Genomic DNA, 15,547 nt, shown 5'->3' on the forward strand with positions numbered 1-15,547 from the left:
ATCGATGGGAGAGCAAAAATCAAAGCTGAAATGTAACGCGGTCTTTAACAAATACCAAAAGGAATGCAGTCATGAGAACATGGACCTCACTCGCATTGGAGGGACTGAAGCCAACAGCAGAGATAATTTAAGGGCAAGTGGGATAATCACGTGGGCACTCCTGGAATTCGGGGTATTGTTAATGAGTGCGGTGAGTAGATGGGAGGGATTTTGAATGGAGCAGAAATCTTGACTGGATAGGATGGGCTGAATGGCCTGTCTATGATGTAGAATGGGAAGTCATTCTATGGTGAACAAAGGTGGGTAAAACAAACAGAGCAAATTCCCCCAAGGTGACCGCCCACTGCTGATGGGAACCGGATGTTGATGATCAATCTGCTGTGTGCGCCACGTTCAAGATTTCAATGTTAATCCCCACACTGTGGTCATGGCTGATTTAGCCCAGGACTGAACTCCTCTGCTTTGTCCAATTCCCTTTGATTTCAGTTCCCTGAATGTTCAAAAATGTATCTTCCTCTGGTATAAATACATTTAACAGGTTAAAACTCTCAGAGTCTCTGGGTTGGAGAGTCCCAGAGATTTACTGCCCTCTGTCCATTCGTGGTCCTTGTGTTCAGATTAGGATCACCCGTCGTAGTTCTGAACTCCACAGAATACAAACACCTCTCTACATTCTGGCCAGGCAGTCCTGAGATCCCATAGATTACGCGGGAGGCCAACAACTGGAACAGAAAGACCATTTACCCAGTTCTCAATTACTGGTAAAGGCAGCATTTATTTCTGAAATGTCACCACCATTTTGTGACTGTGTCCTTTCACTTCATCAGACTGTAGTGTCACCCCTCACCTTCAGAAACACCACATTGTCCTTTTGATCCATCTGTTGTTGCAACTTAAAGAGTTCCTCCTGAATAGATTTTAAATTCTCTTCTATCTCCCCAAGATTTTTCTTCATTCTTTTCAGAATCCTCTTCTCTTCCTCCCGGATATCTGCCAGTACCCGCTGCTCTTTCTCAGTGAGAATCTGGTGCAGTTCAGCAAACTGGGATGTGATCTTGGACTGAAGGTTGTGTGACTGTTCCTGTGAAATGAAAGGTGAAGATCAATATTTCATGTAACTGATTATGGTTCCTCGCTTATTTACTGGTGACATTTGACCTGTGCATTTTTATTTGCTTTGGCAATTCAATAGTTTTTCTAAATGCTTCTAACATATCGTGAGGGTAATCTTACAACCCATCAATCCTCTACCCATAATGCAATTCCCAGCTGCCTATTCCTTCTCACGTGTCCATTAATTCCCATTTATCCACCCACCACCCCCTAGTGGGGTGCCTCTAGGCTCATTGCTGGGACCGCAGTTATTTACAATATATATTAACGATTTAGACGAGGGAATTAAATGTAATATCTCCAAGTTTGCAGATGCCACAAAGCTGGGCGGCAGTGTGAGCTGCGAGGAGGATGTTGTGAGGCTGCAGGGTGAGTTGGATAGGTTGGGTGAGTGGGCAGATGATGGCAGATGCACTAAAATATGGATAAATGTGACGTTATGCACTTTTGTGGCAAGAACAAGAAGGTAGATTATTAGATTGGGACTCCTTGTTCATCAGTCACTTAAAGTTAGGATGCAGGTACATCAGGCAGTGAAAGTAAGCATGCAGGTAGAGCAGGCAGTGAAGAAACCTAATGGCATGTTGGCCTTCATTGTGAGAGGATTTGGGTTTTGGAGCAAGGAGGTCCTACTGCAGTTGTGCAGGGTCCTGTTGAGACCACACCTGGAATATTGTGTGCAGTTTTGGTCTCCTAAATTAAGGAAGGACATTCTTGCTATTGATGGAGTGCAGTGTAGGTTCATCAGGTTAATTACCGGGATGGCAGGACTGACACATAATGAAAGAATTGGTCGACTGGGCTTGTATTCACTGGAATTTCGAAGGATGAGCGGGGATCTTATAGAAACATGTAAAATTCTTAAGGGATTGGAGAGGCTAGATGTGGGAAAAATGTTCCTGATGTTGGGGGAGTCCAGAACCAGGGGTTATAGTTAAAGAATAAGGGGTAGGTCATGATCATATTGAATGGTGGTGTTGGCTCGAAGGGCCAAATGGCCTACTCCTGCACCTATTTTTCTATATTCTGTTTAGGATTGATATAATAATAATATATTCCTTTATTCGTCCCACACGGGTGAAATTTACAATGAGATGAGGAAAAAAATTTCACCCGAAGAGTTGTGAATCTATGGAATTCTCTGCCTCGGAAAGCAGTGGAGGCCAATACCCTGGATGTTTTCAAGCGTTAGATGTAGCTATTTGGGCTCACGGAATCAAGGAATATGGGGGAGAAGCAGAAACGGGGTACGGAATTTGGATGATCAGCCATGATCATACTAAATGGCGGTGCTGGCTTGAAGGGCCGAATGGCCTACTCCTGCACCTATTGTCTCTGCAGCGCCCGAGGTCAGGATCGAACCCGGTCCCCAGAACTGGGAGACAACAGCACTACTTGCGTCACTGCGCTGCCCTGTTATTACACGCGTCACAGGGATCAAACCTGCACAAGATCAGGAAATCGAAACTTAAAGCCTCACCAGAACTCCAGAAATCTTCTCTTTCTGTTGTTGCTCCATTTGCTGGATCCCTGATTTATCTTTTGTGAGAGACTGGATGGAAGATTTCACCTGATCCTGGAATTGTGTTTGGGAATCAGAAAATTAAATGGTTGAACAGTAAAAATGGAATTAAACAATGATGCGATTAAAATCGGTTTGCTTTTACCTTGTGGTTTTCAACAGCTTCTTTAACCGGCATGAAGCTGTGAGACTTGTGTTCCCGCCCAGCTGCACAAATCACACAGATCAGCTTCTTATCAGTTTCACAAAACAGCTTCAGTTCTTCCTGATGTTCCTCGCAGTGAGGTTTACTTTCCTCCTCTGTCTGATTCAGGCTCAGTGTTCGAGTTTTCTCAGTCAGTCTCGCCAAGGCCCGATTCACCCTGAGGGTGCGGTCTGTAAACTCCTCTCTACATTCCGGGCAGGAGTTTCTCTCCTCCCTGTCCCAACTCTGTGTGATACAGGAGCGGCAGAAGTTGTGCCCACAGTCCAGTGTAACCGGATCGGTGAAGAAATCCAGGCAGATGGGACAAACTACCTCCTCCGTTAAACTCTCGACCAGGTCTTTCGAAGCCATTTTTACTCCGCCACTTCCTGGTTCAAATTCTTTGGCGCAGCTGCTGAACCCTTGCAGTATCGGGGCACGGCTGAGGGGAGGCGGAGCTCAGCCCCGTCAATCACAGCCCTGACCAGTAAGTGGATGCTATTTGATACAAGCTGCCTGTAAATTTCATTCCCTTAAACTAAATACATCAGTGTTTCCCATCGTGAATTGTTCATTATATTAGGCTGCACAATGATATTATATCCACGGCAAACACTGTTATTTCATTTAACAGTTTCATGTGCAAACTTGAATTCAACTCAATGAGCCAATTATACTCTATTGTCACATGAACCAAGGGACAGTGAAATGCTTTGCTTTTGCTTGCAATCCGGTAAAATACAAACCTCCCCCAGGCAGTGCAGAGAGAGTCGCCACGTTTCTGGGGCCGACAAAGTTGCGGGATGTTTATGGAACTGTCTATATTTCCCCGCAGCGGCGAACCAGGTCCCGCCGCACGAGGCAGCAGGCGGCCCCGCGCCGCCCCCCTTCCCCCTCGGCTCTAATTTTTGCACAGTGGGGGCAAATTTCAAGGGTCATGTTTTATCACACAGGGTGGTGGGTGCCTGGAACGTGCTGCTGGAGTGGTGGCATTGCATAGTCTGATCTGGGCTGAAGGGACTGATCTAGTTCTTTGTGGCCATCAACTAAACCGACAGGTTCATTATAGCTCCCATTCCCAGCTCCTCCCCCACAACCATTAGGTTCTTGGACCGACCTGCAGTGCCCGCGTTTGGCCCATATCCCTCCAAACCTGCCCCATCCATGTATCTGTCCAACTACTTCGTAAACGTTGTGATAATCTCTGCCCAACTACCTCCTGCAGCAGCTCGTTCCATATACCCGCCACCCATATTGTGTTACCCCTCAGGTTCCTATTAAATCATTCCACCCTCACCTTAAACTTGTGTCCTCTGGTTCTCGATTCCTCTACTCTTGGCAAGAGACTGTACATCTTCCCGATCTGTTCCTCTCGTGTTTTTTTAGTCCTCTCTAAGGTCATCCCTCATCCTCCTGCGCACCAAGGTAGAGAGTTCCAGCCTGCTCAACCTCTCCTGATAGCTCGGGCCCTTGAGTCCTGGCAACATCCTCGTAAAACCTCTTTCCCTCTGATTATGCGCACTCATTATTGCAATAACAGGACGTTGCATTGTCGATAAACCGCCGTTCATCACAGATGGGGATGTTTAGAATTGCACAACGCTCAGGTTTGTTGACTTCCCATCAGCGTCTGAAGCAATTGAAGCCTGATTGGGGCAGGCACTCCACCAACACGCGCAGTGGAGGACAAGCCCATGTCAGCATCAAACACGCTGAAGTGGAAATGGTGAAGGGCATCAGGCTCCTTGGCGTAAATATCATCAACGATCTATGGCGGACCAACCACACTGCAGACACAGCAAAGACGCCGCACCGACACCTGTACTTCATCAGTGGACTGAGGCAATTCGGCATGTCGCCAAACATGTGGTCAGGACAAGACAGGCAGATCTAGAGGCAGAGATTGAGTAGGTTGTGACTCTATTCCTTGGAGTGCAGGAGGATGAAGGGTAACCTTATAGAGCTGTATATGGTCATGAGAGGAATAGATTGGGTGAACAGAGTCTCTTGCCCAGAGTAGGTGATTCGAGGACCAGACGACTTAGGTTTAAGGTGAAGGGGAAAAGATTTAATAAGAACCTGAGCGGTAACTTTTTGGCACAATGATTGGTGGATTTGTGGAACAAACTGCCAGAGGATGTGGTTGAGGCAGGGACTATCCCATCATTTAAGGAGCAGTTAGACAGGTACATGGATGGGCCAGGTTTGGAGGGATATGGACCAAAAGCTGGGACTAGTGTAGCTGGAACATGTTGGCTGCTGTCTCACTCTTTCATTCTATTACTCTGGCAAACCTCCAAGATTCACCATAAAATGCGCACTGTCTGTTTGCGTCGCAGCTTGGTTTGGGAAAAGAGCGCGAGAAATTTCAGAGAATTGTGGATGAGGCCCTGACCAGACTCCATCTGCACTTATTTCTGCCTCGGAGAAGCAGACAACATAATCAAATACGTCCCACCCCGGCCATTCCCTTTTCTCCCTGCTCTTGTTGGGCAGAAGGTACAGAACCTTGGGAGGGCGCACTGCCAGTCTCAGGGGCAGCCTCCTCCCCTCTGTTATCGGGCTTCTGAACGGTCTTTCCATCAGCTGGTCATTAGGTGTTGAAGGGTCTGTTCTTGTGCTTCACTGATCTGTGTCTTGTTTTCTCTGTTGCGTGGTATTTGGAGGTTATTTTTCTGACGAGAGAGAAGTTTACAGTGGACCTTACTTTACTTTAGACATACAGCATGGAAACAGGCCCATCGATCACCAATTCACTCCTTTTCTAGAGAGATGCTGTCAGACCCGTTGAATTCCTGCAGCTTTTTGTGTCTGTCATCAATTCACACTTATTCTCTGTTGTCCCATTTTCCCACCTACTCCCCACACACTTGGGGCTTTTACAGAAGGTCAATAAACATACAAACCGGCATGTCCTTTGATTGTGGGAGGAAACCAGAACACCCGGAGGAAATCCACGAGGCCACAAGGAGAACGTGCAAACTTAGAACAGTCAGCAGCTGAGGTCAGGATCGAACCCGGGTCCCTGGCCTTGAGGCAGCGGCTCTTCCCGCTGCTCCACAGTACCTCAGAAATATTAAGCCTTCTCTTTCCAAATACCCCATACTGCCGCCAAGGCTTTCTGTTTTTTCTCTTGGCAGTTTATGGGCAGATTCACATTCCAATCGCCCATTGAACTGGAAAAACTAAAATAAAAACCCAGATGCTGAAAATCCAAAATGAAGATGTACAGTAAGATGCAAGAAATACTCAGAAGGTTGGTTAGCGTTTGTAGAGAAAGAAACGGAATTAATGACTCAGGTTGAACACCATTGGTCATCAGTATTTGCTTTGGAATGTAAGGTCTGTTTCACCTTGCTGTTGCTGCCTGACCAGCTGAGTATTTGGGGCAATTTTTGCTTCTATTGCACATTTTAAAGCCTCAACGTTTTAAGCCATGCATTTGGTTTGGGCTTCGGGTGTGGTAACAGGTGACAAAAGTCACTTATTAAACCAGATTCCCGCTGTTTCTGCAATTGTCAAAGTGAATTCTCAAAGTTACAGCTGGTCTGTGGTCGCACCGCGTGGCGTTGCTGCCATCTAGTGGCAGAACCAAGATGTGCAAACAGTCCTGTTCCCGATTAACAGAACACGGTTTGGTGCAGAGATACAGCACGGAAACAGGCCTTTCGGCCCCCCGAAGATAGACACAAAAAGCTGGAGTAGGTCAGCGGGTCAGGCAGCATCTCTGGTGAACAGGATTAGGAGACGTTTCGGGTCGAGACCCTTCTTCTGATTGGGAAAGTGAAACGAGATATATAGACAGTGGTACAAAGATTGTCAACAAATGAAAGATACGTGAACAAATAATGATGATAAAAGAAGCAGGCCATTGTTGGCTGTGAGCTCGGTGAAAACGAGTTACAGGCAATGAAACTCACCAGGACGACAGTGAAACTAGTACAACGACCAGGGTGGGGGAGGGACTGAATCCACGATCACCATCGATCACCCGTTCACACCAGTTCTATGTTATCCCACTTTCTCATCCACTCTCTATACACCAGGGGCTACTTCACAGGGGACAACTAACCTACAAATCCGCACGTCTTTGGGATGTGGGAGAAAAGCGGAGCAACTAGAGGAAACAGAGATTAGCTTGGCATTGTACTGTTCCACGTTCTATGTGGGCCGAAGAGACTGTTCTAGTTCTACATGGCCATCAACACCGAGAGACCCATTGTATCTCCCACTCCCAACATTCAGCTTTATTCTTCTCCCTTCCAGTAATTTCCGATTTCATTCCTCTCTCCTATTTACACCTCCCGAGTCAGACCTTTCCCGCCCTCTTCCGAACGACATCAACACCAATTCATTCACTCTGATATAACAGACTGTAGCTCTTGGAAATCCTCCTTCATACCAAACAAGGGTCCCGACCCTGAAGCGTGGTCTGTCCATTTCCATCCACAGATGCTGCCTGGCCCGCTGAGTTCCTCCAGCGCTTTGTTGATTTTTTCCCCGCACCCCCGTTATATTTCAACAGATTTCTTGTATCTACCATTTCCAATATTCACTTTGCCTTCTCTCACTGGAGGGAATTTCCGATGTCATTCCCCCCTCCTGTCTCCACTTGCCCCCCACCCCCCCACCCCCCCATACTCGCCTTTACGCTGCTGTTGAAGTCCACACCAACCCCGCTGGTGCCGCGTTGTGACTCAGGGCGAGTTTAGGACCCGCCGCCCGCGGCTGCTGCTGAACCCGCGGAGCCCGCGGGAAGGGAGATTGTTTCAATCTTTATATTTTCACAAAAGTGTTTCTGTTCCGATGACGGACGCGGTTAACGCGTTGAAATGAACGGATCGACAGCTCTGATTTCACTTGCTCTTTATTTCTCTCTTCCCACATTTACATTCCCCCTGGTTTTATTTCCGCGCTCACTGGGGTTTTTTACAACGCGGAATATGGGTATTAAATGGGAGCCGTTCAGCGCCGACCTGTTGTCCACCGGGTTTCTGCCCCACAGCCCCTGAGCCCCGCTCCTGACGCCGGTCCCGGGACCCGACACTTTTACACACCCGGAGCGGAACCGGAGCAGATTCTCAGCCAGTTTACATCCCAAGGCCAGAAGAAAGGATAAAGTTTCCCCGTGAATTTATTCCCAGTGAAGGTGTGGAGATGGGACTTGGTGGCCGCGTCGTAAAATGAAACCGTCCCGGACTCGTAACTGAGATAAACTCCCACCCTCCCGGGGACGGGACGGGCGGGGAGAGGGGATGGAGGGGAGGTGAATGCATCAAACTTGTCACCCCCCCGCCAGATGCTCCAGACTCCAGTCTCCGGGGTCAGTGGGACCCATCCCTTCCTCTCCACAGACTCTGCGGCGACTCCCAGACTCCAGTCCTCACTCCCCGCCACCTTCACCTCCCAGTAATGTCTCCCCGATGTGAACCCCTCCGATCCCAGCACACACGCATTGTCTGTAAACCTCTTCCCGGTGTCAGGGAGACTCCTCCGGGTCCGGGTCCGTCTCACCCTCTTCCGATCCCCAGACACCTCGAGCTGCGCATGCGCTGTTTCCACATCCAGGGTGACGGAGACTGGGGGGAGAAGCAGAGAATCAGAGAGTCCCCGGGGGGGGGGGGGAGACTCGGGCAGCGCGGCCCCGGGACCGGGGGAGAGGCCGCTCGGCCTCAGGCACAGGCGGGCGGACAACTGAAACCCTGCCCGGGGTTTCACCCACGACCACATCGGGGGGACAACAGACATCTCCCCCCCCGGAGTTTTTAATCCAGGGACGGAGAGGGGAATTTCGTGAGGTGGGGGAGGGTGGACGGGGAGGACGGGTGCGGAGAGTGAGGAGGATTGGGAGATTGCGGTGGTGAAGGAGAAACGGAGGGGGGGGGTACACACATATGGAGGCAGATCGGAGCAAGAGGATATTGAGGTTAGCGGTAATTTGAGGTTGTTAAAGAGGAGGTAGAGGTGCGTGGTGGGGTCGTCATGATCACAGTGAAAGGGGGCAGACACGAGGGGCCAGATGACCTGCCCCTGTTTCTATGAGTGGAGGGTGAGGGAGAGGGAGGGGTGGCTTGGACCATGGAAGGAAGCAGAGGTTGAATGATCGGGTGTTGGACAGAATGGGTGGAGACTTGTGGTTGTGGGGTCGTTGAAAGAGAGCGGATTCACGGGTGGATTTGATGGGTGTGTACAACTAACACACTGATCTCATTGTGAACCAATATATGAACTTCACTGAGGGACTTGACAATGTTCCGCATGTAAGGCTGGTCCAGAAAGCGAAGGCAGGTGGGACCCAAGACGAATTGGTAAAATGGACCCATAATTGGCTTGGTGGTTGGAGGTGGAAGGTAGCGGTAGAAGGATGATTCTTCTGCCTGGAGGTCTGTTACTGGTGGTGTGTATCACAGATCGATGCTGCAACCTTTGCTGTTTATTTCATATTTTCGTGGCTTGGATGTGAATGTAGGAGGTGTGTATAGTACGTTTGTGGAGACTGGGAAATGTTATGGGTTGCGAGGAAGTCTGTCAAAGTTTGCAACATGATCTCGGCTGGATCATCAAAACATTTTCATGCGTGGATATCAATTCTGGAGAACGCAGTTTTCTTCAGACAAAGAGGTGTTAAGAGGTATCAGTTTTACCTCGCTTGATGATATCAGATGTTTCTCTCAATGCCATGTTGTAGAAAAAGGTGCGATCAAACGTTTCAATCGGCAACGCGTCATCTACCACCAACATTGGTTTGGCTTCATCACTAAACCTGCAAATATTTAATAGCTGGTTATAAACTGAGCATTTGAGCTGTTTTTTTAAAACGTACATTGTTTCAGTCAAAAGCATGTCCTACCTCGTCTTGCGACCAGCTACCTCCTGAAATAAATAAAAGACAAATGTCAATAAACTGAGATGGATCGTTATGATCCCGACAGCGGGTATTTGGCCAAATTGCTACAAAAATCCCAAATGCAGTAAAGAGAACGTGGAATTCACAGGATGGCCTGAAGACAATATTGCAGATAAATTTAAGTTGAAGTGGGATGAATACATGAGGATTCCTGGAATTTGGGGCATTGTTGTCGGATGTGGTGAGTAGTTGGAACAGACGGAACATTGACCCAGTTCTGAACTACTGGTAAATGCGGCGTTTATTTCAGAAGTTTAACCCACCATTTTTCGGAATGTACACTTTCACTTCGCCAAACTGTAGTGTAACCCCCTCACCTTCAGAAATATCACGCTGTCCTTGTGATCTATCTGTTCCTGTAACTTTGAGAGCTCCTCCTGAATGGACTTTAAATTCTCTTGAATCTCTTGAAGATTTTTCTCCATTGTTTTTACAATCTTCTTCTCTTCCTCCTGAATCTCTCCCAGTAAGCACTGCTCTTTCTCAGTGAGAATCTGGTGCCGTTCAGCAAACTGGGATGTGATCTGTGACTGAAGGTTGTGTGACTCTTCCTGTCAGATGAAAGTTCAAAATCAATATATTGTGTTCCCTCATGACATGGAACGTGACATTTGGCTAGTCAGTGTCGAGTCCTGCAGTGCAGACCAACATGTCCATGCTGGGCTCTGTACGTATCTACACTAATTCTATTTACAATAGACAATAGACAATAGGTGCATGAGTAGGCCATTCAGCCCTTCGAGCCAGCACCGCCATTCAATGCGATCATGGCTGATCACTCTCAATCAGTACCCCGTTCCTGCCTTCTCCCCATACCCCCTCACTCCGCTATCCTTAAGAGCTCCATCCAGCTCTCTCTTGAAAGCATCCAACGAACTGGCCTCCACTGCCTTCTGAGGCAGAGAATTCCACACCTTCACCACTCTCTGACTGAAAAAGTTCTTCCTCATCTCCGTTCTAAATGGCCTACCCCTTATTATTAAACTGTGGCCCCTTGTTCTGGACTCCCCCAACATTGGGAACATGTTTCCTGCCTCTAATGTGTCCAATCCCCTAATTATCTTATATGTTTCAATAAGATCCCCCCTCAACCTTCTAAATTCCAGTGTATACAAGCCTAATTGCTCCAGCCTTTCAACATACGACAGTCCCGCCATTCCGAGAATTAACCTAGTGAACCTACGCTGCACGCCCTCAATAGCAAGATTATCCTTCCTCAAATTTGGAGACCAAAACTGCACACAGTACTCCAGGTGCGGTCTCACCAGGGCCCGGTACAACTGTAGAAGGACCTCTTTGCTCCTATACTCAACTCCTCTTGTTATGAAGGCCAACATTGCATTGGTTTTCTTCACTGCCTGCTGTACCTGCATGCTTCCTTTCAGTGACTGATGCACTAGGACACCCAGATCTCGTTGAACATCCCCTCTTCCTAACTTGACACCATTCAGATAATAATCTGCCTTTCTATTCTTACTTCCAAAGCGAATAACCTCACACTTATCTACATTAAACTGCATCTGCCATGTATCCGCCCACTCACACAACCTGTCCAAGTCACACTGCAGCCTTATTGCATCTTCCTCACAATTCACACTATCCCCCAGCTTAGTATCATCTGCAAATTTGCTAATGGTACTTTTAATCCCTTTTTACATCTATTTAATCCATTGCTTTCATTACCTTGGCAATTCAAGAGTTCGGCTTAATATGACTGAAATAGCTGGTGAAAGTAATGTACAAGCACATCATTCCCATTTCCCCAGTACAATTCCCTGCAACCTGTTCCATTTCATGTGTCCATTAACCCTCATTGGACAGATCCACGTCACCAGGACTAGCAGACAGCAGCACCACTTTTAATGACAGACTTCACAGATTCATACAGCAAGGGGTGTTAGATACCGACCAAGATGTCCTATCTGCTCGATTTCCACCAGTCTTTGCCCCAGATAGTTCTAAAACTTTTTTCTCCAGGAATTTGTTCAAAGACGTTTAAACTGTTGTTATGGTACCTGACTCAACTACCTCCTCTGGCAGCTCATTCCGTATACCCACTACCAAAGTTGCCCTTAATGTTCGTATTAAATCTGTTCCCTCTCACCTTAAACCCATGCCCTCGCACTCTCGACGCCCTACTCAGGGTAACGGACTGAGTATTCACCCGAACATTTCGTTTCATGATATTATACACGTGCAATAGATCATTATTCAGACTCCTGCGCTCCATTTGGTAAAGTCCTTGCCTGTCCAACCTCTCCCAATAGCTCGGGCCCTCGACCACTGAGCTCTACACAGGTGCACACTTATTACACACAACATAGGGATTAAATCTACACAAAAACCTTAAATCAATAAGACAAAGCCTCACCTGAACTCCGGAAATGCTCCGTTTCTGTTTCTGCTCGATTTTCTCGATCTCTGATTTCTTTACTGTGAGAGATTCGAAAGATGATTCCACCTGATCCTGGGGTTGGGTTTCAGATCAGAGAATAAACATGTCAGACAATAAAGAATAGATTACACAATGATGTCATCAAATCCCGATTTGCTTTTACCTTGTAGATTTCAACAGCTTCATCTACCGGCATGAAGCTGTGAGACTTGTGTTCCCGCGCAGCTGCACAAATCACACAGATCAGCTTCTTGTCTGTTTCACAAAACAGCTTCAGTTCTTCCTGATGTTCCTCGCAGTGAAGTTTACTTTCCTTCTCTGTCCGATTCAGGCTCAGTGTTCGAGCTTTCTCAGCCAGTCTAACTAAGGCCCGATTCACCCTGAGGGCGCGGTCTGTAAACTCCTCTCTACATTCCGGGCAGGAGTTTCTCCCCTCCCTGTCCCAACTCTGTGTGATACAGGAGCGGCAGAAGTTGTGCCCGCACTCCAGTGTAACCGGATCGGTGAAGAATTCCAGGCAGATGGGACAAACTAACTCCTCCGCTAAACTCTCGACCTGGTCTTTCGCAGCCATTGTAACTCCGCCACTTCCTGGTTCAAAACGCGATCCCTTTGGCGCAGCTGCTGAACCCTTGCAGCATCGGGGCACGGCTCAGGGGAGGCGAAGCTCAGCCTCGTCAATCACAGCCCTGACCAGTAAGTGGATGCTATTTGATACAAGCTGCCTGTAAATTTCATTCCCTTAAACTAAATACATCAGTGTTTCCCATCGTGAATTGTTCATTATATTAGGCTGCACAATGATATTATATCCACGGCAAACACTGTTATTTCATTTAACAGTCTCATGTGCAAACTTGAATTCAACTCAATGAGCCAATTATACTCTATTGTCACATGAAACAAGGGACAGTGAAATGCTTTGCTTTTGCTTGCAATCCGGTAAAATACAGACCTCCCCCAGGCAGTGCAGAGAGAGTCGCCACGTTTCTGGGGCCGACAAAGTTGCGGGATGTTTATGGAACTGTCTATATTTACCCGCAACGGCGAACCAGGTCCCGCCGGACGAGGCACCAGGCGCCCCCGCGCCGCCCCCCCCTTCCCTCTCGGCTCTGACGAGACCACATAGATTTTTGCACAGGGGGCAAATTTCAAGGGTCATGTTTTATCACACAGGGTGGTGGGTGCCTGGAACGTGCTGCTGGAGTGGTGGCATTGCATAGTCTGATCTGGGCTGAAGGGACTGATCTCGTTCTTTGTGGCCATCAACTAAACCGACAGGTTCATTATAGCTCCCATTCCCAGCTCCTCCCCCACAACCATTAGGTTCTTGGACCGACCTGCAGTGCCCGCGTTTGGCCCATATCCCTCCAAACCTGCCCTATCCATGTATCTGTACAACTACTTCGTAAACGTTGTGATAGTCTCTGCCCAACTACCTCCTGCAGCAGCTCGTTCCATATACCCACCACCCATATTGTGTTACCCCTCAGGTTCCTATTAAATCTTTCCACGCTCACCTTCAACTTATGTCCTCTGGTTCTCGATTCCTCTACTCTTGGCAAGAGACTGTACATCTTCCCGATCTGTTGCTCTCGTGGTTTTTTAGTCCTCTCTAAGGTCATCCCTCATCCTCCTGCGCACCAAGGTAGAGAGTTCCAGCCTGCTCAACCTCTCCTGATAGCTCGGGCCCTTGAGTCCTGGCAACATCCTCGTAAAACCTCTTTCCCTCTGATTATGCGCACTCATTATTGCAATAACAGGACGTTGCATTGTCGATAAACCGCCGTTCATCACAGATGGGGATGTTTAGAATTGCACAACGCTCAGGTTTGTTGACTTCCCATCAGCGTCTGAAGCAATTGAAGCCTGATTGGGGCAGGCACTCCACCAGCACGCGCAGTGGAGGACAAGCCCATGTCAGCATCAAACACGCTGAAGTGGAAATGGTGAAGGGCATCAGGCTCCTTGGCGTAAATATCATCAACGATCTATGGCGGATCAACCACACTGAAGACACAGCCAAGACGCCACACCAACACCTGTGCTTCATCAGTGGACTGAGGCAATTCGGCATGTCGCCAAACATGTGGTCAGGACAAGACAGTCTGAGCTATAGGCAGAGATTGAGTAGGTTGGGACTCTATTCCTTGGAGTGCAGGAGGATGAAGGGTAACCTTATAGAGCTGTATAAGGTCATGAGAGGACTAGATTGGGTGAACAGAGTCTCTTGCCCAGAGTAGGTGATTCGAGGACCAGACGACTTAGGTTTAAGGTGAAGGGGAAAAGATTTAATAAGAACCTGAGCGGTAACTTTTTGGCACAATGAGTGGTGGATTTGTGGAACAAACTGCCAGAGGATGTGGTTGAGGCAGGGACTATCCCATCATTTAAGGAGCAGTTAGACAGGTACATGGATGTGCCAGGTTTGGAGGGATATGGACCAAAAGCTGGGACTAGTGTAGCTGGAACATGTTGGCTGCTGTCTCACTCTTTCATTCTATTACTCTGACAAACCTCCAAGATTCACCATAAAATGCGCACTGTCTGTTTGCGTCACAGCTTGGTTTGGGAAAAGAGCGCGAGAAATTTCAGAGAATTGTGGATGAGGCCCAGACCAGACTCCATCTGCACTTATTTCTGTCTCGGAGAAGCAGACAACATAATCAAATCCGTCCCACCCCGGCCATTCCCTTTTCTCCCTGCTCTTGTTGGGCAGAAGGTACAGAACCTTGGGAGGGCGCACTGCCAGTCTCAGGGGCAGCCTCCTCCCCTCTGTTATCGGGCTTCTGAACGGTCTTTCCATCAGCTGGTCATTAGGTGTTGAAGGGTCTGTTCTTGTGCTGCACTGATCTGTGCCTTGTTTTCTCTGTTGCGTGGTATTTGGAGGTTATTTTTCTGACGAGAGAGAAGTTTACAGTGGACGTTACTTTACTTTAGACATACAGCATGGAAACAAGCCCATCGATCACCAATTCACTCCTTTTCTAGAGAGATGCTGTCAGACCCGTTGAATTCCTGCAGCTTTTTGTGTCTGTCATCAATTCACACTTATTCTCTGTTGTCCCATTTTCCCCATCTACTCCCCACACACTTGGGGCTTTTACAGAAGGCCAATAAACATACAAACCGGCATGTCCTTTAATTGTGGGAGGAAACCAGAACACCCGGAGGAAATCCACGAGGCCACAAGGAGAACGTGCAAACTTAGAACAGTCAGCAGCTGAGGTCAGGATCGAACCCGGGTCCCTGGCCTTGAGGCAGCAGCTCTTCCCGCTGCTCCACAGTACCTCAGAAATATTAAGCCTTCTCTTTCCAAATACCCCATACTGCCGCCAAGGCTTTCTGTTTTTTCTCTTGGCAGTTTATGGGCAGATTCACATTCCAATCGCCCATTGAACTGGAAAAACTAAAATAAAAATCCAG

General features: G+C 47.9%; 3 protein-coding genes across 3 annotated transcripts in view; all 3 read right to left on the reverse strand.

Annotated features, from left to right (window-relative positions):
- The window catches only part of LOC144612117 (zinc-binding protein A33-like), an 8,720-nt gene extending 5,529 nt beyond the window's left edge, over positions 1 to 3,191 (reverse strand). Inside the window, exons 1-3 of the mRNA XM_078431675.1 lie at positions 2,781 to 3,191; positions 2,594 to 2,689; positions 848 to 1,081 (exon numbers count right to left, since the gene is read on the reverse strand). Coding sequence (XP_078287801.1) covers positions 848 to 1,081; positions 2,594 to 2,689; positions 2,781 to 3,191 — 741 coding nt within the window. The remainder of the gene's footprint in view (positions 1 to 847; positions 1,082 to 2,593; positions 2,690 to 2,780) is intronic.
- Positions 1 to 12,695, reverse strand: part of LOC144612240 (zinc-binding protein A33-like) — a 76,074-nt gene extending 63,379 nt beyond the window's left edge. Inside the window, exons 1-2 of the mRNA XM_078431798.1 lie at positions 12,285 to 12,695; positions 12,098 to 12,193 (exon numbers count right to left, since the gene is read on the reverse strand). Coding sequence (XP_078287924.1) covers positions 12,098 to 12,193; positions 12,285 to 12,695 — 507 coding nt within the window. The remainder of the gene's footprint in view (positions 1 to 12,097; positions 12,194 to 12,284) is intronic.
- Positions 7,689 to 11,841, reverse strand: LOC144612118 (E3 ubiquitin-protein ligase TRIM39-like). Its single transcript, XM_078431676.1, has 3 exons — positions 11,831 to 11,841; positions 9,464 to 9,582; positions 7,689 to 8,398 (listed from the first exon to the last, which is right to left on the reverse strand). Exons 1-3 carry the CDS (start codon positions 11,839 to 11,841, stop codon positions 7,869 to 7,871), a joined length of 660 nt encoding a protein of 219 aa, XP_078287802.1. The 3' UTR covers positions 7,689 to 7,868.
- Positions 12,696 to 15,547: the final 2,852 nt, after the last annotated feature.

The sequence above is a fragment of the Rhinoraja longicauda genome, chromosome 43 (genome assembly GCF_053455715.1).
Source record: "Rhinoraja longicauda isolate Sanriku21f chromosome 43, sRhiLon1.1, whole genome shotgun sequence".
Taxonomy (NCBI): domain Eukaryota; kingdom Metazoa; phylum Chordata; class Chondrichthyes; order Rajiformes; family Arhynchobatidae; genus Rhinoraja; species Rhinoraja longicauda.

Excerpts from the sequence above, each read along its gene's own strand:
- LOC144612118 (XM_078431676.1), bottom strand. Across the intron at positions 8,399-9,463 it reads ATCTGATATCATCAAGCGAG|TCTCCGTCACCCTGGATGTG; the intron begins GTAAAACTGATA and ends TTCTCCCCCCAG.